At 43.5% G+C, this 25,978-nt stretch overlaps 1 protein-coding gene across 2 annotated transcripts; it reads right to left on the reverse strand.

The window, feature by feature from the left end:
- Positions 1-6,537: 6,537 nt before the first annotated feature.
- On the reverse strand, positions 6,538-25,228 carry LOC144159549 (uncharacterized). Of its 2 annotated transcripts, XR_013320325.1 has the most exons (6): positions 25,012-25,228; positions 22,050-22,289; positions 19,574-19,772; positions 15,239-15,387; positions 11,555-11,753; positions 6,538-7,121 (listed from the first exon to the last, which is right to left on the reverse strand). XR_013320325.1 is itself a non-coding variant. In XM_077691115.1 (5 exons), the coding sequence occupies exons 1-5, from the start codon at positions 25,132-25,134 to the stop codon at positions 6,613-6,615; spliced, it is 1,179 nt and encodes a 392-aa protein (XP_077547241.1). In that variant the 5' UTR covers positions 25,135-25,225; the 3' UTR covers positions 6,540-6,612. The 2 variants fall into 2 exon arrangements, 1 of the variants encoding a protein (XP_077547241.1); XM_077691115.1 differs by lacking the exon at positions 22,050-22,289 and having other exon boundaries at positions 6,540-7,121; positions 25,012-25,225.
- Positions 25,229-25,978: the final 750 nt, after the last annotated feature.

The following is a 25,978-nucleotide window of genomic DNA, read 5'->3' on the forward strand; positions in this document are numbered from 1 at the left end:
TTGATGTCCTACGGCTAAACTCAGTCCCCAATCAATGTAAAATAGTCAAAGGTAATGCAGGCCCCGATTACGAGGATGAGGCTATTTACGCTTGCCAAGATTTAACCAGGCTATGCTGACCTTTCGCTTTGCATATCCAGTGTAATCTGGTCAGGCTGCAGCCATTTTTTTTTCGAAAGACAGTCGGGCTTGTTTCTTTTGCTGCTTCTGTTTTTTCTATTGATTTGTCTTCATTCAAGTATAAAATTTAAAACAGTGGAAGTGTTGCCTTGCTTATAAGCAACAATTGGTCCCACATATATTCATTACAAGGCCGAGCCACACTGGGCATAGAGGTGTTTAAAATGTGCTGCTCAGTCTCGCACTCTCAGCTGATGTTGCAACCGACGCGTGGCGGCAATATTCTGAATTTATTTTTGAGTAATATTTCGACCGCAGATTGCTTGACGCAAATGCTTCCCGCCATAAGCGATCACAAAACAGTTTTTTGTGAGATGTCACTTGAGTACGCCCGGGTGCAAGTTCGACAACGGTGATCGTCTCGTTTAAAACTTTCAAAAGGCTCACACAGCTGAGATTTCGCACCCCTCTTGTCAGTTATTATGACGTTGAATAAACGCGGGCTTTGCGCGAGAAAACAAAAACACACACAGTAAGGACGGGACAAGTCCAAACCCTCAACTAACTTTTATTGGACAGAGCCCACAAATATAACTACACTTGTTATCTACTGTCCTGCCTACAAGGACTCTAGATCAAGTTTGCTACAGAACATTGCACGCATAGGTTATACGCAAGGACCAGTAACCTTAAAAACCATTTTAGGGCCCTGGCCGTCTTCTTCTCAGCAACGCCTAGCCCTAAAATTTCTGTTTTCGTACCTCAGCGACACTGGCTTAATTCAAAAACTTTAAATCTCTTCACTCTGAGACTTTCGCTCTTGCGCTTTTACTTAATTTCGTCCCTCTCTCAGCTTGCATCTCTTTTCTGTCCTCCTCTCTCTTGGGCCTTTCTTCCTTTTCCCCCACCCTTAACAGAGTAGCATGAAGGCGATTTTGTACGCCGGCTAAACACTCTGTTTTCTAATAAAGAGCTTCTCTCTCTCTCTCTCTCTCTTGTTATCAGGTCGCTCATGCGCATTTCCTACAACCATAGCAATCTGTAAAAGCAGGTCAATCACATCTCTACAGACACGTGTCAAGATATACTAGCTCTTGGTTGTACAAGCTCTTGGAGTCAAGATATACAAGCTCTTGGAGTCCGTTATTACTGCTGTAGCTGAGACCTTACTGAAGAAGCTTAAGGTCAGAGAAAGAGCCAATATGTTAGGGGAGCAGAAGAGAGCCACCAAACACGAGGTAGTGCCTTATGTCCACAGAACTTCCCATAACCTTAAAAAGGTCGCTAACAAGTACGAAAATAAAATGTTGTTCTCCGCCCGGTAAAACTTGCAGGCATGTGCTTACGCATTGCAAAAGAAAAGAAGAAGCGTAAAGGGTGCGGCAAGAAGCACGCCAACCCCTATGTGGACGGCAAAGTTGATGTAGTGTATGAAATACCCTTGGAATTTGTAGTCTACGTAGGGCAGGCCGGACGCTCCATCAACGGCCGCATGCGTGAGCATGACCTCTCTGTCAAAAACAACACTAATGCACACTTGCCCGCTGATTGTATGTCCTCCACGAGTTGCGAGTGTGTACCGCTGTTAAAAGAAGTTAAGGTTCTATGCAGGTGCAGCGACACGAAGGCACGGGAAATCTTAGAGGCCTATCATACAAGAAAGAAGGGAGGAGAATGCGTGAGTGATACATCGGTGTTCCTTCATAAGCAAGAGCTTGTATGTCGTGACATGTGTCTGTAGGAATGGGATTGACCTGCTTTTATAGATGGCTATGGTGGTAGAAAGGGCGCATGAGCGACCTGATAACAAGTGTACTTACATTTGTGTGCTCTGTCCAATAAAAGTTAGTTCGGAGTTTGCACTTGTGCCGTCCTTTCTGTGTGTGTGTGTGTTGTTTTATCGCGCAAAGCCCGTGTTTATTCAACAAGATGCACCAACTCTCCCAACAACAAGTGCTTCTAAACTAGTTATGATGGCGTTTCCGGGACACTCTTAGAAAGTCAGAGCGCTCATGAGTTGTGGGAAATTCTCAAATGTAGAATTCTAGAACTACGTGATCAGTACGTACCTTCGTGGATATTACCATCACGCCGTGATAAAAATAAACCATGGTTCAGTAAAGCAGTTCACTATGTCAGTAACAAACCGACGAATGTTTGTGCGGCTTACAAAAGAAATCCAAACCCGTGCAATAAAGTAAAATTGGAAGCTGTGAGGAATGAGTTTAAAGAAGCCTTAAGAAAAACAAAAACACTCGTTATTTTATTGCTTTAAGAGCGTGTTATGAACTGGCCAAAGGAACTGTGGCGCCTTATCAAATAAAATCAAACAAAAATAACGAAGTGCCGATCTCGGCTTTTGAATGTAACGGTACATTAATGTCTGATGCACGCGAGAAAGCTACATGGTTGAATGCGTTTTTCAAAGCCGTATTTACTGAACGGCAGCCTGGTCCCGATAACTTCAGATTTGGTTTCCTTTGTGCTGAACCCATGGGTGATACTGGGTTTGATATACGCGGAATAAAGAAGCTGCTTTTATGTTTGAAACCTTCCAGTTCCATGTGGCCCAATGAGTTAACTACAGCGTTGTTATCTTCATGTGCAGCCACGTTATCAAAATATTTTGGAATCCTTTTTTTGAGGTCACGGAAAAAAGGAGTTCTACCTGATGATTGAGAACTTTCAAGCACCGCGCCATTACATGAATCGGTGCCACACAGCCTTGTACGTAATTATCGGCCTGTTTCTTTGACGAGTGTAGTGTGTAAAGTTGATTGATTGATCACGAAATTAAAAACGCCCACTCTACGCAGCCGATGAGGTGCGCCTTAGTCAAGGCGTCTGCAATAATTTTGACCACTTGGGGACCTTTAACGTGCATGAGGACTGTGATTTGGGCGAGATGGTGAACGTTCATAATTGAAAATCGGCGCGGAAAAAACAGAGCACAAAAAAAGGAACGAGTAGTAGACAGGACAGCCCTGCTGTTTTTTTGTGCTGTGTTTTTCCCGCGCCGATTTTCAATCATGATCTTTAACGTGCACCGATATCCCAAACACATCGCCGTTTTCGCTTTTAGACTCCACCAAAAAAGCGGCCGCACGGCCGAGATTCGAACACGCGTCGTTTGGTTTAGGGGCATTACGCCTTAACCACTGGGCCACCGCAGCGAGTGTAGTGTGTAAAGTGTTCCTGCACGTGCTCTTCACTCACATATTAATCACTTGAATTCATTCTCGCTGCTTAGCCCGCAACAGCATGGTTTTTGTACTGGGTTTTCTTGTGTGATCCACGTCACCTAACAGAGCATGGCTGTTGCATTAGATCAAGGTTTCTCAGTGGACTGTATATTTCTTGATTTAGGAAAACCATTTGACGATGTTTCTCCTACACTTCTCTTAGAAAATCTCTCTTTCATAGGTAGCGGTAAAACACGAAAGTGTAATGTACTTTCGAGGAGCAGTTGAATGTTTATTGTGCATCGATATAAACTTGCACATTGTTATTTAGACTTCGTTGGTTTGGCACCGTTATACGCATCAACGTTAGACACTGGATTCCACGCTCCGCAGCATTGCGTGAATCCGACTGAAACCACAGGTTGCTCGCATACCATCCGTGCGAAAGAAACCATACGGGATGTCAGCGAATCGTTTGGTGAACACACGGTCCGCTACATCGAAAGGATTAGCGGACCATGTCACGAGTGCGACATTCGCAAGTCGGCGTCATTGCCTTAAGCCCGTTCTACGTGGTGGGATTTTCACTGCGCATTCGCAGATGCGGCGCCGCTCGTGCAGCGAAACGACATTTTTTCGTTGCTGGGGCAAAGTGCCAAATGTTTTGAACGGTCGAGCATCCCCCGCGAACGCCGTTCGTGCGGCTCGTGCGGCGTAGAGGGGTTGGACCTGCGGCCAATATGAACACAGCTAGGCGAACGTCAAGGCATCTCTGGTCTCACGCTTAGCAACAAGATGGCGTTGCTTGTCCAATCGCGGCATAAGCGCGGGCGCACCAAATCGACCAAAACAAACGCACGCGCGTTCACAACACGATGTCGCGCGCCGTTTTTAATGAATGCTTAATCGGTGTCCGTGCAAGTGGCGGACATCACAGCAGGAACGAAGTACAGAAGAACCCAAGAAGAACTGTCCGAGGTAAACCGAGGTCTGCTAGGCACGCACAAAAAGCGAAGCCAGGGTGGCTTGCTGTGTTTGTCTTCTCTGCTATGTGTGTGTGTAATGCTAAATAATCGGCGATTGCTGTACGAAACCGCAACTAAACTCATACATACTGCAATGTAGTCTAAAGAAAATTGCCCAGGAAGTAAAATAAAACCTTTTCTTGTTTAAATCACAACCGGTCTGCAAACAACGTGCCTCTGAAATGCAAAAATCGCGACGTCCGCAGGCCATGTAGACGACATTTCCAGGCATTGCGAACTTCGCAAGTTCGAATGTTCGTTCCATCGAATTCGCAGACGAAAAACGCACCATGAAGAACGAAAAATTTTACAGGCGTCCAGGCTTCTGCGCATGTTACGCTGCGCGTCCCCCGTACACGTAGGCACTGACATCGAGGGGCCAACTGTCGGCGCTCAGTAGCGTCATGATTCACTAGTTCGCTTCGCCTCTCCAAGACGGCAGCACCATCTGAAGGGTAGTATATAAGGCGTGTTCGTGGTTCTATTTGCGGGTCTGTTCATAGCGCAGTTGGGAGTGCATTTCGTACCTGCCGTTATGGTGAAAGAGTTAGTGGCTCGAATCCCGGCGCAGACGCGTCTATAGAAGTTTTTCTGGCGATGTCATTTCCGTGACGGATACGACGTCCTTGAGATTTTGGTGGACCCCGCGATAAAAAAAATTTCGTGTTAAAATTATCGTGGTATAACGTAAATACCGAAATCATGCGTTGGATGCAAGAGTACTTGAGCTGCCTGAAACAGCGTGTTGTTGTAAATGTTCAGCAGTCGAACGATGTAAGTTCGGGAGTGCCTCGGGGTTCTGTTTTGGACCCACTATTATTTTGAATTTTTATGAATGGTATTTGTAGCGCAATTGCTTCTACAATACGATTGTTTGTAGGCGATTGTGTACTTTATAGGGTTAGTCATCTGGTAGATTGCACCACGCTTCAACATGATTGCATAGGATATTGGATGGGTGTCATACTTGGGGAATGAAAATAAACCTGCAAAAATTGGTGTACACGTGCTTTACCAGGAAGAATAATCCTAAGCTTTATTCCTATGCCATTAATGGCGCATCTCTTGACCAAATATCTGAGCAGAAATATCCCGTGGTGTATCTTAGCTCTGACCTGCCTTGGCACCGTCATGTAAATGACGTATGCGCGATAGTTTTTTGTGTTTTGGGCTTCGTACGTCGTAATGCGAAAAGTTTTCCTGGGAAGGCTAAATAGTTGCTGTACATGTTCAATGTTCGTCCGATACTCTAGTTTGCTTGCAGGATATGGGGTACACGTATAAAATCTGGTATTGAGAAGCTAGAAACAGTGCAAAATTCACCTACTCGCTTTGTGCTTAAAGACTACTAAAGGAACTTCAGTGTGTCTACTGATAAGCGTAGCCTAGTCTGGGATTCACTTCAGCATCGTAGGCAAGTCCTCAGGCTAAAATATTTCCACAATATATTATATAAGAGAACTTGGATAGGCAGAAGCCAATATGTAATGAGTCGAGACTATGTTTTAAGGATAGATCACTCCTCTAAAATAAAAGAAATACACTCTAGAGCAAAAGTGCTTAAACATGCTTTGTTTCCTAAAATCATTAGCGAATGGAATAATTTGCCCAATGATGTTGGGTCAGTTTACGTCTAATAATATATTTTCGTGTTCTCTGTAACCTATTTTCGAAGGTTTTGGCTCGTCAGTATGCATTGAGTCATATTTATGTTTAACTGCATTTATGTATGAATTTGTTCTTTCTCCCCCCCCCCCTGTAATGCCTTGGCAATGCGCTGCGGGTACTATAAATAAATTAATGTAAATAAATAAATAAATGAATAAATAAATAAATAAATAAATGCAACGGCTCTGGAGAACAACTACAGCATTTGGTTTCCATTTTGTTTTGGTTCTAAAAAGCTGAAATGGAACACAACCGTATTGCAGATAAAATCAAGCTCATTGGAGTTGCTTCTGCCTTGAGATATTAATCTTGCCTACGAGCTTTGTGCTGCCTATATAACGGCAATTTAAATGCTGTTAATAACAGACAGGTAGCTGAGACTTCTCGAAATAATGTTGAATTGTCCCGTGTTTTACGAGGCATTCTTTAGTCCCATGCAGTCATTCAAATAACAGAAATAATAGCGCGAATACATTACTGCAAACTTATCAAACGGATTGACAACGATAAACAAGGAACTCTTCTTACACATATTAATTTTATTTACAACTTTATTTACCGTTATTTCGTGGCAGTGCACGCATAAAGAATATTTTAAAAATATTTCGTGTTAACCGCTATTCACCTGCAACTTTAACGGCAAGCGGTTTATTTTTAGTAATTGGCTCATCTTCTTGAGAGTCTCCGTCCCCCGTTTGTTGCTCTTGAGTTTGTTTCTTGTTTTCCACCGTCGCTTTTTTGGCGGGTGTTTGTGGTGAGGCCGATTCCGTTTTATTTTCAGTTTTTGCCTCATGGACTTCGGGATTTCCCACGGCCGTCTCTTCTAGGACATGTCCCCCCGACGGTTTTGGTGTTTCCAACTGTGGTTTTTGCCCCTCGGCCTTTTGCACGGGTTTTTTTGGGGAAGGTGATTGCGTTGTATTTTCAGTGTTTGCCCCATGGGCTTCGGGATTTCCCACTGCCGTCTCTTCTAAGACATGCCCTCCCGGCAGTTTTGGGGTTTCCAACTGTGGCGTTTGCCCCTCGGGCTGTTGCGCGGGTGCTTGTTCCGACGGTGTGCCTGGTTCGATTTGTGACGGCCTTTTACGGCAGATGTGCCATTTCTTATTCTCCTTGGTGCATCGCACTGAAAAGCAAAAAGACGGGTTTTTATTCAGGGCTCTTTATTGAGTGTCACGCCTACTCTAGCGCAAAAACATAAATCAGGGCTACCGAAGACGAGGGCATATTTCTATCACTGCAGTGTTTTAACATTAGCACCTAAGAAGCTCATTTATGGTGCTGACAAACTAGAAAATGAACTCAGGTCTTGTTATTGTACCCCTTCTGACGCCTTCGGTGGTTGACCTCAAACTTAACAAATAAGCACAAGCTCTGTTCTTGACATTTGACGTGTTATCGCGTAAAAAATTTCCTGTTTATAATGGCTGTAAATGAAAGGCGCTAATATGGTTGTAAGAGACTTCAGCCTTTTTGCTAGACCACATACTATCGCCCAATCGTAAGGCCAAAAATAATTAAACAGCCACAAAATCACCAAATGAAGCAGTTGCAGCTATCCGCCATGAAATCAGCTATCGACTACACGAACAACTCTGGTTAGTGGCGTTGAGTTGTGTATACATGCACTAAAAACTTGCTTTCGGCGAAAAATGTAATAATAGTTACTCCCCATTATCTTAAAATAAATGCAATGCTATTCTTCACACGTTATCAATGAAAAGGAGAGCTAAGCCGGAATATGTCCTAAAGAGAACCTTGCGTTCCCACTTGCATTCCTGGACAACTCTGATGTTTTACACAAATTGTAGAGTACACCAAAATACTCGCAAACCGACAGGCCCAACTACGCCTGCAAATAAAGACTACGTTTCTTTTCTGTCACTCTTACGCCGCTTGATTCCTTCACAACTCTAATCTACCTTGCAAATTCACACTTACAAAATGACTCCCGCCAGACATGAAACACCACCCGTATTTGTGTATTCACTTGCCTAAGTCATGTAGACATGATCCCGTGTGCTATATTATCAGAAACTAAGAGGGCTGCAAAATTGTATCATCTAGTGCTCGGACGTTCACTAATTTTCTAACAGCCATTCTTTTAAATACTCAGACCTATAAATTCATTTTTTCTGTCAGCCTAACATTGAAATTAACCGATGGTTGTTCAGGCGCGAGAGGATTTTTTGACGCCAAAGTTTTGAATTTCTGCGCTTGGGAAGGAGAGCATGCGCCCACATCAGAAATAAGATCGGAAATAACACAATGCCATTCTTCTGTCTTTTCCTTTGAATGGGTCTCGGCTTTATGGCATTCTGCTTGCTTTTACCCGCTAACGGTACACGTTTGCTTTGATGCAATACCACTTCGATACTAAACTGGCGCTAATAATAATGGTTCCGAGCAACTGGTGAATAAATGTGTTTTCTCTGCTTCCTAAAGATGCACCACTTTCACTTGTACCGCAAACAATTAACCTACCAAAAAGACAGAGCTTTACAGTGTTTAAGAATTTAAATAACTTTCACACGTAATTTCAGCCCTTCCCTATTCGATATTACTCAATGCAACATCGTTCCTCCCTACCGAAGTTCGATTTAAGAAATTTTTACATTCTGCAAAGATTCACAACAGGTTTAGGTTTGGTAATTAAGCGCCTTTTATATTGCATAATCGCTGAGAACATAAACAAAACTCTAACAAATAAGCACAATCTAATATATCAGTATGTAGGGCAATCGAAATTTAGGAAAATTAATATATGGCACCCTTTCTATTCCGTGAGGGCTCATGGTCGAGATCATGAGATTGTTATACAGAAAAAAATCTAATCTATCAAGAAATAAGTGAACTGGAGTTTTGAGGGGGAAACATCTGCAGAAGCGCAGAGCGGCATAAAAGCGGCACAAAGAAATTACACCATCTTCCCACGTGGGAACCCTGAGGGGATGCAAAGCCATGCAATCTGGATTAGCTACTCGCCGCTGGCGTTTCAAAGCGGCTTCTCGGTCTCGAAGCGAGGAATCGGCTGCTCGACGCTGCCTTTACGTTCGGTGTCGCGAGCTCTGCTCTGTGCAGCCTTGTCTTCGGAGGTGCTCGCGGTTCTGACAGTGTGCTGGCTGGCGCTAGTTGAAGGTGTGCCAGCCAGTTCGCTGACGGAATCGTTGGCGTCCATTTCCAGTCATCGGACGGCGCAGTACCGAAGAAGCAACTGAGCGGAGCGCGGACCGGGTTTATTTGCAGAGCAGAGGGAGTGGAGAGGAGGAGCAGCGCGCATGCGCTTGATTGGACAACTGGTGTGGAAAGGGGAGAGGAGGAGCAGCGCGCGTAGCGCACACGCGGTGTGGAGCAGAGGAGCAGCGCTCGCTAGCGCACAGGTGGTGTGGAGAGGGGGGGGGGGTAGAGAGTGGTGTTATCACAGGTGGTGTGGTGAGGAGGATAGGTGAGGACGCCGGAAGCCGGAAGACGGAGGGTCGACTAAGAGATGCTTTGCATCTAAAATGCGTAGCATTTATGCCGCTTGTCTGGAGTGTGAGTTCTTTACAGCCTAATATGGCTATGACTATGAGTAGCGAAAGGCAATGGATTATTTTGTTCATTTTAACTTTTATTTTGTTTTTTTGCGCCCCTTATGTATATTTACACATATATGGCGATGAAGGGCCTTTTCTTCGCTAATTATGTTCCTTTCCGGAGATGCGACGTGTACTGCCCCGCAAGGTGTATCTGGCAATGAGTTGGCAGACGAAAGGGACGCTGTTGCACCTTTTAGGAACACAGTTGGCATAACAACGCTACCGCACACTGACCTCAAGCCTCACATCAGACAACATATTCGTAACAAATGGCAAGCACATTGAGGGTGTTCCTTCAGACAACGAGCTACGCGTCACAAAGCCACATTTTGACCATACACCACCTACACGTGCGACAGATACACAGACGTCGCCTTGGCTGGGTTACGGGTAGGCCACACTAATTTAACACACTTGCACCTGCTCACTGGATCTCCAAGACAACTTCGCAGCAGATGTGGAAAGGGCCTTTCCGTAATCCACATGATCATTCAATGCAAGGCAATTTACACAACACGACGCAAACTCTTCCTACTTGTATACAGAGAACACATTCCACTGCACCGATTACACTTTTTAGGTGACCACCCCATCATTTCTCACAGGCACGCTTCGCATTCTGGCAAACGTCGGATTTTTACACATCATCTTTTAACACGCGTATTGACAGCCTCGCATTTTACACCAGTCATCTTCACTACCTTTTGTTCGTTTCAAGTTTGTTTTTTCTGAAATGCTAAAGCATTTACTGTCACACCCCTCTCATGAAAGAGCTTTCCTTTGGTGCTATTTGCTCATGGTCGGCCTTGCGCCATACAAATTCAATCGTGATGATTATCAAGGTGAATGGAAAAGTTGGTCGTTTTACGGTATTTTTATTCCTATTTTGAAACTTTTTTGAGGACATTTTTGTGTAGACTTCGCTTTTGTGGGGAAGATGTATCAGATTCATATTTTTTATCTTGTCGCATCACTTGTGTGAAATATATTTTTTTTCTATTTCTGTTCTATCTTGCTTTTTCAAAATTCTGTAAGATCAGCTATCTCCATTTAAGTTATATAACGATTAAAGGTGCTATTTCCGGAAATTCTGCATTTTATGAAAATGCATGGCCTTACACGGCTGGCATTTTTTAATTTTTTGTTTCTAGTTTGAACGTTTTTTTGGGGACTTTTTTGTTTATTCTTCGGTTTTAGGGGGGGGGATGTATGAGATACAGGTTTTTTATTTTGTCAAATCTTTTTTTGTGAATATTTTGTGGTTTGAATTTTTGTAAATGGGTTATTTTTATCTCCATTTACGCAATTATAATGATTCCAACAATGCTTTCATTCTCCACTTTCTCAGTCGCGCTGTTAGTCGGGGGCCTCTTCGTTCCTTCGGTGACAACGAGGCCGACGCCGAGGGAGGACGGAAAACCACAGGAGCGGAAGCTTAAGCTCAGCGCTCTAAAAATTCCGCGGAAACTAATACCGGTTTACGTGCTTTGTAGGCGAAAGGTTAGCGATTATGAAATACTTTTATATTGGGTTTGTGCCTGTTCCTTCTCTGTCGTTTCTTTGCTTTTTGACGCGAATTAGGCTAGCAGGCAGACCGGCCGCACTTCACGATGCAGCTATTCCACGGTGAGGGCTCTTCTCTTCCACGTGCACCTGTCACGGCTCACACACGAGAATAGTTCTCGTTACATTCTGGCAGGTTGCAGGGTGAGCGCTTTGTTGAGAACACCTAGCGGCTGCTGTGAAGACCCAGGTTTAAATACAACACGAATGGCAATATTTGTTTCTGTGCAGCAGTGGCCATTTCCACGTTTCATGCTGACGTCGACCCCGACAATAAACAAAAATACCGTGACTTTTCGCGTTAGAAGATCTCGTAATGCTTTCCCGTGAATACAAAAACGCATTTGGTTTCGTCTCGGTTAGCGCTTAGCAGAGCGCTAGCAGAACCCCCATTTTGGCGCCTTTGTGCAATACTTACGTTGTTTGTTGCAGGGACAGTGTCGAAAATATACGTCTACTAACGTTCCTTTTTCTTCTTTTGGGTGCCATGGTGAACAGTCGTCGTAGATCTGCTGCTGCATATGGCAGTAGGAAAACCCCACCCTTGGGTTATACAGACAGCACCCAGATTCACAATCGATGGAGGTTCCACAAGGGTCTCCCAAACGAAGAGTGCCCTGCAGAATGCAAAAAGAAGATTAAGGTTCTGACAACGTTATTCCTATCAACCTACTAGAAAAAAGCCAAGAAAAGGTCATCTAAATCATATATTTTCATAAATTATGTGATTATAACTTATAAATTGCATAATTTCATAAACATTTGTAGAACCACGATGCCCTACTGCACGAGCGTTCCAAGCGGAACGTGTATCCCATCTAGTGAAACATTTCGTTGATATTGCCATTTGACTTCTTAAATGACGCCAGGTGCTAGCGCTGGCAACAACAGGCGAAGGTTTTCTGTCGTTGATGTATTATTTCATTTGCTATCGCAAAAACCAAGCATTCCTGAATTTTTTAACAAAGGAGCAGTGTAAATATTTCTTGTGTATTGATTTTCTGCTTTATATTGGCGTAATATCTTGATCTTGCTCAACAATGCTGACAAGTATGAACACTGACACCAGACTTAGACGTTTAGATTTGGCTGTGAGTGTATAAGACTATCGCGCAAGTATAATTTCATCTTGACCGCGCGGCTGAATCGAGTCACAGACACACAGACAGACAGAGAGCAAAATTTCTGTGTTTAAGTAGCCCAAGAAGGACTATCGTCTTTAAGATATTTGTTCTGACGCTTTATCCGCTTTCGCATTTAAGACGGACTATCTATCATGTGTGGTGTCAATGAGCGCTACACGGTGAACAAGTTTGCCTCAGAACCGCCATCGATTGAGGCCACAGACTGTGTCCACCCCCACTGAACAGGCGTAATGCTTGGAAGGGCTGCAAAAGTGTCCTGCTTGGCCATAGAGAGCCCAAAAGTATTTTAGGAATATGCTCTGGCAAATTTAACGAATCAGTTTTTTATTGGTAGTTTGTGTTTTCAAAGCACGCTGAGCCGTTGTCGTGTCTAGTCAGTCGACAAAAACTAATAAGCTGTTATACTTCTGTGTGATAGAATTAACCCAGAGAAACTCTATGTAACGTTTCCAGCTTGAGACTTGTTCGACAATGTCTGACATCTGACATCGCGAATTTTTTTGTTGTTTCCATCGGTTCCAATTGTTCAAGGGCGACTGAATCGCAATGGTGCTTCAGGCTACGTGAGGCAGCTGTTAAGCTCTTTCCTTACGGCGCCGTGGGCCATCGGACACGGTGTTCCGATAATTTCAAATGCACTGCGAAAGCTAAAAACTGCACCTAGCGGACAACTACCGCCATCTGGCGTTCTTACTGACAACTCTTTTTTTCTTTTATTATATTATCTTGAGTTGACACTGCGCGTGCGGAGACGGCGCCGAGAGTTGAATTTGAACCAGCGACAGCGGCGAGTTGCGCGAAAATTTCGGCATCTTCACGGCGCGCTCTGCAAATGCGGACAGCTCGGGCAGGGAGTTCGGCAGCAGCTGCTGCTTATTTTTGTTATCCCAGCAACAACGATGATTTCAGGAACGATGTGGATTCGTCAGATTTCAGTTGTGATGAAGTCGCTCCTATTCAACGGCCTCAAACTTCGACAGATGCTGCCAGACAAGGTTCGTGTCTGACTTCGCCCTGTATTTATAAACAAAACGAACTTCCTATCGGACGACTGCAGCTTTACTTTCATGTGTATGGTCTGGACAACGTGCGGCAGGGATATTTGGCCAAATTCACCGCGCCGTATTTCGTTATCCCCTTCAAGATAGCCTGGCGCTTCCTAAGCCCCAGGATACCCTTCCTAAGTTCTTTGTTTTTCCCTAAAACGCTATCTTGATGGCGTAAGCCATTCGTAGGACCTTTAGTCACTATTGGGAGCTTTCAGATGCTTTTGAAGCGAAGCTTTGGAGCTCTCACTGGTGGCGTCTGCAACGCCAAGTCGCCCTGCAGGAAAGCCAACTTTCTCTATGATGATGATGAATGATCGTGGTGAAGTGAACGAAAAAAAAAAACGCTTGCAGTGGCCGGAATTAAACCCCGATACCTTGCATTATAAAGCCGGCGTCTATCCGATTGCTCCTTTTCGACATGGTGGAAACGCAGTCCAAACTCGGGCGACAACGAAAGAATTAGGCGAAAACTTCGCGCCCCACCATCGTCATGGTTCGACAGAGGGGTGCATGATTTCTTGATAATATTTTACGGAAATGGTAAAAAAAACAAGTGTTTGCCTGAATAATTTTAAAAAGGTTTCTTACAGTCTAAAAAGGTTTTCCCATTGGTTGTCCGCATTTAAAAAACACAAAAAAATGCCTTTCGCTCTTATAAGCTTCATTTATTCTAGCAGGCCCTGAAACAAACCCATGGATTGCATTTTCAATAAGGAGAGAAGGACGTTTTTGCTGCTTCTTGAGGTGTAACAAAACATCGACAGACCGAGTAGCATAAACACGTTTCTAATGCGTAGAGTTCTTTGCCGAATACTCCCACAGCCAGGACCGTGTAACGCCCTGCATTTCTACAAAAACCCATATTTCGCGGAAGTGCCACATTTAATCGTTATAATATGGTAAATGAAGATAGTTGGTGGAACATCATTTTGAAAAACCAAGAAATCACAAAAACACACCAAAAAACGAACAGCTTAAGGCCCGGCATTTCTTTAAAATTGCGGATTTCGCAAAATTTTCATCTGTATTCGTTATAATAACGTAAATGGGAATAATAAACCAAACAGAATTTCGAAAAAAAAGAAAACTAAGAAAACTATAAAAATCGTGAAAATGACGAACCATGTAGCCACTAAAATTTCCTCTGAAAGGCGGATTTCTCAGAAGTACCACCTTTAATCGCTACAATACCGTAAATGTAGATAATTGTCGGTCAGAATTTTTAAAAACGAAGAAAATAAAAAAATAAAAAAAAAACAATTGAAAATTGCGAACCGGGCCACGTTCTGCATTACCACAAAATGGCAGATTTGGCGGAAGTAACGCCTATAATAGTTACAATAGCGTAACCAGAGATAACTGCTCGAACAGAATTTCCAAGAAGAAACGAACAAAGAAAAGTAAAGGAGAGCGAAAATGGCGTACCCTTCATTTCCACAATATCGCAGATTTCGCGGACGTTGCACATAAGTCGTTATAATAGTGTATATAGAGATAATTTTCCAAACAGAATTTTGAAAACCCAAAATATAAGCAAAATAGAAAACATAGCAAAAATTGCGAACCATGTAACGCATGATTTAGACGAACATGCAGATCTGGCGGAAGTAACCCCTGTAATGGGTACAACAGTGCAAATGGAGATAATTGGTCGAGAAGAATATGAAAAAACAAAAAAAAAAATGGCTGCAAAGAAGTCACACTCTAGACAACCGGTATAAGAATGCTACGCATTAGTAGAAAATTTGCTGAATTTCTGTAGATTTTTTTCCAAGCGGGATAAGTGGTTAGCTATATTTGTTAGTATACCATCACTACTAGGTAAGGGATCAAATGGGGGACGATACATAACGATGAACGAAACCCTTTTTATGGAAGCGACCAAACAGGGTTGTCGCTGTTACTCACATTGTACGTGCCCAGGCCGGGGTGAATACTAGGTGGTTTTACAGGTGGTTTCACACCTTCCCCGCCAGGTGGCTCTGTAGGCTTTCCTTGTCCAAGATGTGGTTTCCTTTTCAGGCATACATGCCACTTGTGCTCCTTAGCGCACCGCACTGAAAAATATTTTGCATGAAATTATTTTATCGTGTACCGGTTACTCCTCGGTTAGGCAACAAGAAAGGCGCTCTACTCTTGAATTCCAGCCTTGTTCTACATATTGCACGACATTCATTTTTATGTTTGTAACAAAAACGCTTTGCTGCAGATGTTGCGTACTTCCGACAAAGCAACTCTGACGCTTCTGAATGGGATTCTGCACAACGTTAACTCAAATTTTTCTTTACAAATAAATGCCTGTATGACGTGTAAAAAGATTTGATGCCTCCCATAATTGTTTTTCTTTTATTCTCGTTCCTGAAATCCCGATTCGATAGATGTAGAAAGCACTGGGAAAAGAACCACTTTTGCAGCATTTATTATACTGAAGACACAGTTTTTAAAATAATACCAACGGCTGCGATACATTGATGCTCGTTTCAAATTGTCACGAGTAGCCGCTGTAATTTCCGAGTTATGATTCCTGAGAATTCCTAAGCATTTTCTTATTAAATGAAAATCCGTCTGGTTTCTTTGATTACAGTCCTTTCAGGATGTCGAAGCTTAAACTTACAACCTCGACGTCGCACAAAATGCAGCTACTTGCGGCAGGGTCAATGCTAAGCTGCTGTCTATGCTGCCGTAACTTTGCCGTCACAAAATATGAAGACCAATTGAAACTACAAAGGTGACCGCGCTGCCTTTTATGTGCTACGTCGGTGCCCAGGTGTGACGCTTCATTTCAGATCCGCACGCTCCCAAACACCTTGCAGCAAATAATAATTGATGGCTCGCAGTATATTGCTTTAGAAAGTATTCGCGCAGGCGTCAGTTCTGATGGGAGACAACCTCCTTTTGGGACACGGCTTCTACGAACCCCAGTTGGGTGCACACTGTCGGAAACCCACTGCATAAACTCTTCCTCCTTAAAAACCAGCCAAGACTACATTCACGAATGAAATGCTGTATGATGTCGGGTGCACAAGAAGATATTTACTTGTCACTAACAAAAAGCACGTAATTACAGGCGCTACTGGGGATCTAAAACCTAATAGAAGCTGGTTTCCGAAACTTCCAATAGTGGACATTAGCACGCTGCGATTGTAAACATTCATGTTTCTCCTTTGTGTACGACCAGCAAAGTGAACGAGGTATCTAGAAATGGCTCCACCAATGGTCAAATTCATCTGGCTGGCACTTGCATGACCTAACCTGTAACCATTCGGCGATAATTGTGGATTTTACCACCAATAACTGTATTGGCAAAATATTTTATTACAAATACCATATTACGAGGGGAAACGTAACTAATAGTGTTTTTCAAAAAAAAGAGCTTGATTTGCAAGAAATACATTACATAATATACCATTAAACGACGTAATCACCTACTGATCAGTGAAGGAGAGGGAGAGAGAGAGAAAAAAAAAACTTTAATGTCCGCCGGACCTAGGCACATGTCCTAATTGCAATCTTCTATTACCGGGTCCCAGTAGTGTATAAAAATGTATAATGGTGCCGCCCGATGTCGTCCAAGTGCTTTCCCTGACACCGCGGTAGGGTAGGTAATTGAACTTATTTTGTTTCGCGGCAATTTAAGTTTCAGCATTGCGAAGACGCGACTTTAAAATGGGCAATAACGCGTAAAAATCCTATGTTAAGGTTTGGTTTATCCTCCGTTGAGAGAAAATCAATCAGCACGGCTAATTTTTCCGCTTGAGTGCTTCCGTTTGTTCGTTTTGGCTTTTCCCGGCTTCTAATTATGTAGGGAGGGAGTGTAACATGCTCGTTACACACGTAGATTTTTTTTGGTCTGACTGACTGCAGCCTCGATAGTAAGGCATGATCACCATTATCATCATCAACAGCCTACTAGGTCCCCTGCTGGACGAAGGCCTGTCCCACACACCAGCAACGGCTCCAGTCCTCCGCCGCTCGAGTCTATTCTCTGCCCCCGAATTTCCCTATTGCGTCCCTCCATCATGTTATTGGCCTTTTATTTCCTCTAGACCCTCCCCGCAGTATCTATTCCGTTACTCTAGTAGTCAAATGGTGCTCGTCCCAGCAGATATGCCTTCCGTTTTGTCTTTGGTATTGTGGCTTTTTTAAAAGTGGCTATAGAATGCGTTCATTGCGGCATCTGAAGGAAAGCCGGCAAACAGCCGCTACACCGCTGCAAAAGACACAATTCCAGCGGCCGAAGAGCACCATGACCGGGAAAGAGAGAAAAATATTTTGAGTACTTTTCTAAATTATCTGATGGGAATAGAGCAGTACTTTTTGGGCTGAGGTACATTGCGGTCCCGTAATCTAAGTACTGGATGTGTTGGTTTACTACTTTCTGCAAGCGTTTTGTTGCAGGCGGGCTGACTGAACAGGATGATATCTTCTAGTGCCGAAAGCGGACATCGGTTTGTGCCTTCTGGCGTTGGCAATGCCTGGATATCTGCTTTGGTAAATAAAGGTGTAACCCGCTCCCCCCTCATCCGACCTGCTTGTTTGATCGACGCATTTGTGGACGCAAAGGGACTGCGCTTTCAGGTAAATCCGTGCAAACCAAGCGCACTGGCATTTGATTCACCGACGTCCGACTCGGGATGTCCGTGCTTTGTACAGCGAAGCTGTCGTTGGTTGGAAAATTTTGTGTCGTCAACAAAAAATCCAGGTAGGACCCCGCAGTTGTTGTTCAAGACGCCGGGCGCATGCTCAGGCTAACCAGGACCAAGCATTTCCTCCCAGAGTAGCACAGTGCAATCTCTATTTGAAATCAGGCATACAGCCTACAGTTCAGTATTCGATAAAAGAGCCACAAAACAAGCATCGAAACAGCACAACGGCGGATAAGGCGCCTGTGAATAATTCCCCCCAAAAAATTGTTCCCCGAAAAAAAATTACGTTTGCAGCTGCTTTAGAGAAGGGGGTTTGACGTCATTCGAGGGCGAGCGCATGCGTCAGGCGTTGCCGGCAGGCAAGTCGAGAGCAAGCGCCAAGAGCACCGAAACGAGAAGAAACATTTCGCACCCTACCACATCATATGTGCAGTGGTTTACAACACCTTCGCTGGACATCCACTTTCGAAGGGCGGGATGGCGACCATGTTTCTATAGTTACTCTAGAGAGAAAGTTCGGTTCAATAATCTTTGATAGCCCGTGACCTTAGCGTCATTGATTACTTTACAGTATGTCATGGAGGCGGAAAGCGAAAACACCCGAGCGTTCGAGAATTCGGCGCACATTTAAGATCACCGGGTGGTTTAAATTAATCCGGAGCACCCCAATACGACGCGCCTCATCGCCTGTGTAGCGTCGGCGCGTTAAACCTAATAATCAGTCGTGACAATATGTTATAAAATGCAGAAGCAGCTCACTTGTTTGTTTTGGATTGTAATGATAGATTAAAAAACCTGCTAAACGTGGTAAATCTCCAGAAAATGAAAGACGAAGGCGGTTTATTGTATCCTTGCTTGACGCTACTGTTGGCATTTAAGAGTTGTTAGCAAGAATGATGCGCAGGCTATATAGTAAATTTTCACTGAGTTTGTTAAATGATTGGCGCGGAGGTCCCCCAAAAAATGGGATATTCAAAATGAAGACATATACCCTGGTTTGGGAAAAAGTTACCTTTTATTTAGCTAGTTGATGACTCAAAACTGCTAGAAGTGCCCCGAAAATGCTATTCTCAGACAACTGCCAGAAAAGGCCTATTGTGAGCTATGAATGCACCAAAGGGGAGTCACGTACATTATTAGGACGAGACGTCACTTTAGGGTAAGGAAACCGGTGCGCAAGAGAACGAGTTCGTTAATAATATTCTTGTTGGTAATGTCAACTGAAAACTGTCAGAAATTTTAGTAATGATGTGCTTATTTTTATGACTAGCCATTTAATTGGGCCTTCCTAGTACTACTAACAATATGTCATTTTTTAAAGGGCACAGTATCATTTTAAAGGGAAACATTTTGTGTAATTGAAAATGCCGATTTTCAAAACTTTCAGCTTTTTTAACTTGCAAAAATAATGAAGGGAATCGTATAATAAGGTGGTATGCTTAGAGCTAGTCAGAGAGCTTTAGGCATTGTTCATTCATATCCGCAACTTAAAACCTACAGGACAGTTTTTGTGGACCTTGTGTTCTACCATTTTCCCGAGCAAAACTCCACGCAAATAGATTCAGACGATTTTACAGTGCTTTGGTAGGGAACTTACGGTGGGGTTGACAAGGACAGAAATGAATGTATACATCCAGTAAGGTTCCTTCTAATCCTTTAGGACGCCTCGGTGAACAGCCGCTATAGCGTTGCTCTAATCTCTCGCAGCGTCCAATCCCTGCAGTTTTGTTGTACAAGCAGCAGCCGGATACGCAGTCTATTGAAGTGTCGCAGAACCGCCCCAAACGAATTGTGCCCTGAAGAAGGAATAAAGCAGCATGACGTTAGCAACGGCGTTCTATTCGCGAGTATGCCCAAAATTTGAAAAGACAAACACCTTTAAATAATTTCTATACGCCTCTTTATGAAAACACCTTGAGAAAAATTTTGTTTTAATGAACGTCTTTGTGGGGCCAGTTCATTCATTCTGAACACTCAAAGCAGCGCAAGAACACAGGACTAAGAGCGAAGGAAGCACAGACGTATTGAGCGCATTATGTTTTAATATTCACGCATCACTCGAAAGCTTCCCCAGTGGCTGGCCACCAAAGCTTGATGCAATGTTCTTGTAGACGACGGCAAGATTCTCGAAGCAACCACGGTCGGACGGATAATGAACTGGTTTAACACTTACTTTTTGTGTGAATGGAGTTGCCGTTACTCCATCAGCAATCCACGCAAACTGATTCCATCAATCGCCTCGCAAATCGGCGGTTGAAAGGTTGAGACATGCATCATTCAATAGCGGTGTGCATCGTACCAAGAATAGGGCGCGAGCGTAAGGACTTTGTTTTGATCCTGCTACCTCCGTACCTGCTCACGTTGCGCGAGGGGTAGCCACTGGGACTGGTGGCTACCTTTTTGGAGCCAGCACTATGGTTGTCTCGCGCTGACAATGAAAACACAACTGGCGAAAGAAGCGCCTATTAAAAAGCCCCCTAGGCTACCTAAGTGTGTGAATGGTGAGGTCACTCGAATCATCGAACGTATGGACAACGGTTTTCCTCCAAAGAGCGGTAGACTGAGAGACTCTCCTGCAAATGCTTTAAGCGCTGGATGTGGAAAACGGAGGGGGGGGGGAAGTATTAATAGCTCTGGAGGGCTCTTGTATGCTACTTCTTGGCTGAGTCGTGTTCTGTATCTCCTAGAGGGCCGTTTAGGAAGGTACCGTCGCTGAACTTACTGTCATTTTAAGTTATTTTATAGTGGGCATTCTTTGAATAGTCGTAGCATTTTCGGCGGTTCGACCCCAAAACTTTTTGTCCGTACCCCCTGGATCTGCGATGCACCATAAGCGCTACCTATGGGCCTTAAACTATAGTGAACATGAAAGCGTCCTAAATATAGGCAAAATCTTTTCCGAAGTACTACCACTGCTGCGGTAGTTTATACGTCTTATACATTTTTGAGTATCTTTATAATATTGTGAGCATTAATGTGGGCGCTGCGGTAGTGCTCTCTTCAAGGACACATGGGAGCTACCTTTTACTTTTGTGTCCAATCCATATTGCACTACGTCTGCTTCTCACGACCATTATCATCATCATGTTGTACCTCATCTGTTTCTCCTACCCATCCACATCATCCTTCCTCGGGCTGGTATTCTGGGTGGCCGCTCAGAATAAACGCGCTGTTTCGACGGCCTCTGCGACGTCTCTTCTGTGTAAAGTGTCCTTGACGTCTCCCTGTAGTCGTTCAATATTTATACCCCTTTCTACACCAACGCGAAGATATCAACGGACGCTAATAAAGTGAAACAGGGAATAACGGAGCACCGAATAGAATTACCCTTACTGAAATAGGTCAGAAAATGCGGAGGCGAGAAGTAACGAGCTAAGCAAACAATAAAAAAAACATGGCTGTGCCACAAAATCAGCTGTGGTCCTGTTGTGGTCGCGTGGTAAACAGCGGCTTTCACGCTCAATGAGCCATTTATTACTATCGCTTTAAACCACTTTCTGGCAAACCGAACAAACTCTGACATGATGACCAAGTACATTGCGTCTGCCAGCTAGATAGGCCAAAGGGAGCACGCGACAAATGGAAGACCAGTGGTTTCGCACGTGGCATGTGCCATGTGTTTTATGAGGGCAACATTTTCCCCCCTTTCCCTTCATCAGTTTCCGGTGCACCGTCACCGTCACACTTTTTCCATATCAGCAGCCATCAGTATTGTCCATATGCCGTGTCCGTGGTACGCCCCCTTCCCTCCCCCCGCTTCCCCGTGACTCATCAGGATGATCCAACGAAAGCTAAACGTAGACAGGTTCGCTGTTTCGCTGTAATAAATAAAGTTGTACCTAGTAAATTGTCTCTGTAAAGTGTTAAGCAGCGATTTTTTTTCATCGGTTTGTGGTGTCTGGAAGTGCTCAGTTTATGGGTGTTCATAGCCACTATACGTTGCGAACTAAGTGGCTCGGAAGACTCTCAGCGTACGCTACAAATCAACAGATTAGTAGCATAGAGTCAGGTATTGAATTATCGATATTTTGCCATACTGCCATGAAGATCATTTACTTAAAAGCATTTCTCACACGATTAAGGGGCTCTTGATGGACGCAGACGGGTTTCTGCTGATGGTGCTCGCCTTAATAATGAACTGAGGATCTAAAATTGTAGGTATAATTAATCATTGGGTAAAACTGGACGCACAGGAATTTATCAAACAGTACCTCGGCGTTAAGAATGTAGCTCCAGTCTTCGCGCTGAGCGAGCGTTGTAGCCATAACTTACCGTAATTGTTAATACAGAAACAAATGCTTTGAACGCTTTCTCTGAAAAACACAAGCGAAGGTCTGGTTAGTTTACTACCGCTGGTTAGTGTAATATCTTGCTGTGCGTTACGACCCAGTGTGTTCGTTTCCGGCCCAAATGCCCTTCTGAAACTGAATAGAAACGAAAAATACACTGTGTGTCCTTGTTTAACACAAAAACACTGCTACAGGGGCGCCGCCAATGTAAGATTCAAGTTCGTACTGAAGGCCGTATTTTCTTGCAGGCAAAAATTTCTTCCCGTTTTTTCCTTATTAACCACATCAACAATAAATACCCTTCGCAGTATAAAAAATAGTGAATTTCCTGGTACAGAATGACAGTAACGATCACGTGTCTTTTCGATTTCTTAAAACAAAGCTTTTTATATACACGACAACCTTGGAAATTGGAACAAAAGAAGGGGCAGGTTTTTTTTATGTACCAGTTCACTGCACTGCTCCTACACGTTTTGAAAGATTTCCAGACGAACCTAGGATGAATCCACTCCTATTGTTTGCGGCGGTGTAAGCCACGTAGTCATGGCTGATATACAAAACACGATGTTTTAAATATTTTTCGCAGAACTTCGAATAGCGCACCCTTTAAGACTATTAATAGCAATTTCAAGTGGCATATTGGTTAACGTGAAAGTTGTAAAATTATGGTTATAACAGCATTCACAATTACGAACAAAAAAATAAAAAACTCCCAAAAACTATTAAAAAGACACCCTAAGGTAGTGAGTAACACGTTGTGTTTTTTTTTTTTTCACCACGAGGAAAAATCAATTTTTATAAAGAATTATGTGGTTTCACCCACGTAGTGCTTCCGCCCCGACCCATTCGAAACGTATTTGTTGTTTACGTCGCATAAGGGCGCTTTGGAGCCTCAGTTGCTGTGCTTCTACGCAGTAAATCACGGCTTCGTTTTCTTGTCACGACTGCTGTGCTCGTGGCATGCGCAGTTCTCATTCACGGAAGTTTCAAAGAAGTTTCTAAGAAGTTTCTAGGCTGGGTTGAAGTTTCACGAAAGTTTCTAAGCTGGGTTGAATATCTAGGTCAAGGGGTCAAGTTTAATGTCCGGTCAGATGTCCGAACCGATAAATGAAGGCGGCCGGTATGAGGAAAAGTAGGATATCCACCTAAAAGCCCCTACGCAGATCGGGGTTACTGTAAAAATCAGGTGGGTGAATCCAAGAAGGAAAGCTTCGTGGTAGCTGAAGGAAAGCTACCTCTAAACTACAGGTATGATGTTCATCGTCGACTGTAAGAGTATAGATGCTAGATGAGAGAAGCATGCGGAGTCGAAGAAAACGAATGAATGAGCAAAAACCAGGGCGGAAAGCCTAGGTGTGTTATGGGAGATTTAAAAACCAGATTTAGCAGCAAAACAAAGACACAAATTCCACCAAACATTCCCGTAGAGAGAATGTTAATAAACAAAAAAATTGGAGCGTTTACTTCAAGCTATATAAATAGCATTCAATACTCAAAAAACGCCCTTGATAAAGTTGTAGTTTCAGGAGGAAGATAAATACAGCATCTACACATTTTCGCGACATCAAATACGAGAAGCCTCTAGTACTCCGTATTCCGGCACATGTTCACAAGCACCACTGTATTCCAGGAGCCTCATATGGAGCAGTTCGGGATGGTTTGTGGAAGAAATTTTAATGCACTTCGAAACTAAGTTATTGTCGAATTTTTCAGCTGAAAATACACAAAAGCATGCTCCTCGTGTTAACACTTGAGTATTTTTTTTAACACCACCGGTCAATGAGATAGCTCCTGCGGTTCTAGATTCTGTGCCCGGTGGTCTTTGAAACACTCTACCTCTACACTCCTTACCGATTGAAACTCCTGTTGTATATAATACACCTTAATGCAGACGAGGCCTCGCTTTGTCGCTTGAACGTATCGCAACTTTTTTCTCACCAGTTGATTTGTGTTGTCATTGTTACGGGTTGCCAGCCCTAGATATTTCAAATACAGCTTTTGGGGCTGAGCAAATGCAGGAAGAGGTATAACTTTCTTTTCATAATACCTGGGCCCTGAGCCAACTGCTCCCTTGTGGACCACTATGGACGTGTCCTGCCGGGTTCCAAATATTACTGAACTGAAATATACGTTCACCGAAGTTCTAAAAAGGCAAATTTTAGGAATCTTATCAGTTTCAAATACATTTCCTTTTACGGAAACAAATAACTTTTTAAAACAGCTGTGACTATTTTGAAATGGTCGGTTCAATGTACGCCGCTTTTGCCGGGTCCAGATGGGATTCGACGAAGCGTCTAAAAAGCGAGTAATGGGAATAAGGCGCAGATAATTTCAGCCTCCTTGTAGGCACGGATGACTGTGTAATCACGGGACATTTTATAGCCGGAACGCAGAAGTGCACGTCGCTAACCGTAATTTAAACACGTTCCTAAATCATCATCTCTTATTTTCAGCCATGGTAGCAACTAGGCGGCAGCCTGGTTAGTTCTTCTCAACGCACAATTATTTGCTAAATAACTGCCGAAATTCGGTTCGTCAGCGTTCTTCGGTGGTTAAGGGCGTGAAATAGTGAACTTGCACATTTAAATTGCGCTTTCCTTAGGTGTATCGAAATTCACGCGTAATTCTCGCAAGTTAGCGCAACAGAGAGACATTCTTTGTTTGACTGCTGAATTCAAGATTACACTTGTAGGTAGAAGCATGCACTTCGTAAACGCACGAGAAAATCAAATAAAACCGAACATACCTTGCCAGGCGCGAAGACTAATCCGGGGATGGTGTGCTGCTCGCTTCCTAACACTGTAGTTGGCGCGTAGCAAAAGAAATTGGCCAACAGAACAAGAAGCGGTCCCTGCATTGCCTGCTTCATGTCTGGCAGCCTATTTTTTGGACAGAACGTTATCCTCTTCGCCACCAGGCCTTTGAAGTGGACGCTGAAGCCAGTGAAGTATTTATTTGTGTGTATTTAAAATTAGGCTCATAAACATGAAGATCCTTCTTCGTCTATTGAGGACGGCTTGACGGGTGAAAGAAAAGTGTTTTTACGCTCCTATAGAAGAGGGGATGCTATGTATATTTTTTGACACAGGTAGGTACAATGTCTTTTGTTTGTGACGTTAGCGCTCGAAAAGCTGACTGGCGGTACGCTTTAAGGACATGGGTGTTTTGTATTCAAATACCACCTTTTAGACCACTACGCCTTTCAAATATATTTCCTAGAAGCTTGTGGTATCAGCTCAGGCAACCATGAAAAATCCTTATTTCATTTTGTAAAATTATATACAACCCATATATACCACTAAAATCAACGTTATGGTACCTGGCAATTATTTAATCGTGTCATTTCGCATGAATACCTTAAAATGTATAATACATAAATCACGAGGCGTAGCATATTAGTGAAATAGCTGCAGCTGCACACTGCATTGAAGAGTGACGAACCTCGGAGGCGTTCCTGAAAGGTACAGAGGTTAGGAGTGAAAAATGTGTATTTTCGTGGCACCGGTGTGGGCATGTGAAATGAACTGTTTGCTAGTTGATTGATGGAAAGCGCATTTTGCTTCATAAATTGGCATGCACTGCACGCATTCAAGGCACGAAAATAGCTTCTATACTTAGCTGTGTGATTGTATGTCAAACATTCGAAGAAGTTTGGGAAAAACACATAAAATGGCAGATTGGCCCCCGGGGACACTGTGACAGGGCCAACAGAA

The sequence above is a fragment of the Haemaphysalis longicornis genome, unplaced genomic scaffold (genome assembly GCF_048455015.1).
Source record: "Haemaphysalis longicornis isolate Haplotype H1 unplaced genomic scaffold, Haemaphysalis longicornis Haplotype H1 scaffold_10, whole genome shotgun sequence".
NCBI classification, from domain to species: domain Eukaryota; kingdom Metazoa; phylum Arthropoda; class Arachnida; order Ixodida; family Ixodidae; genus Haemaphysalis; species Haemaphysalis longicornis.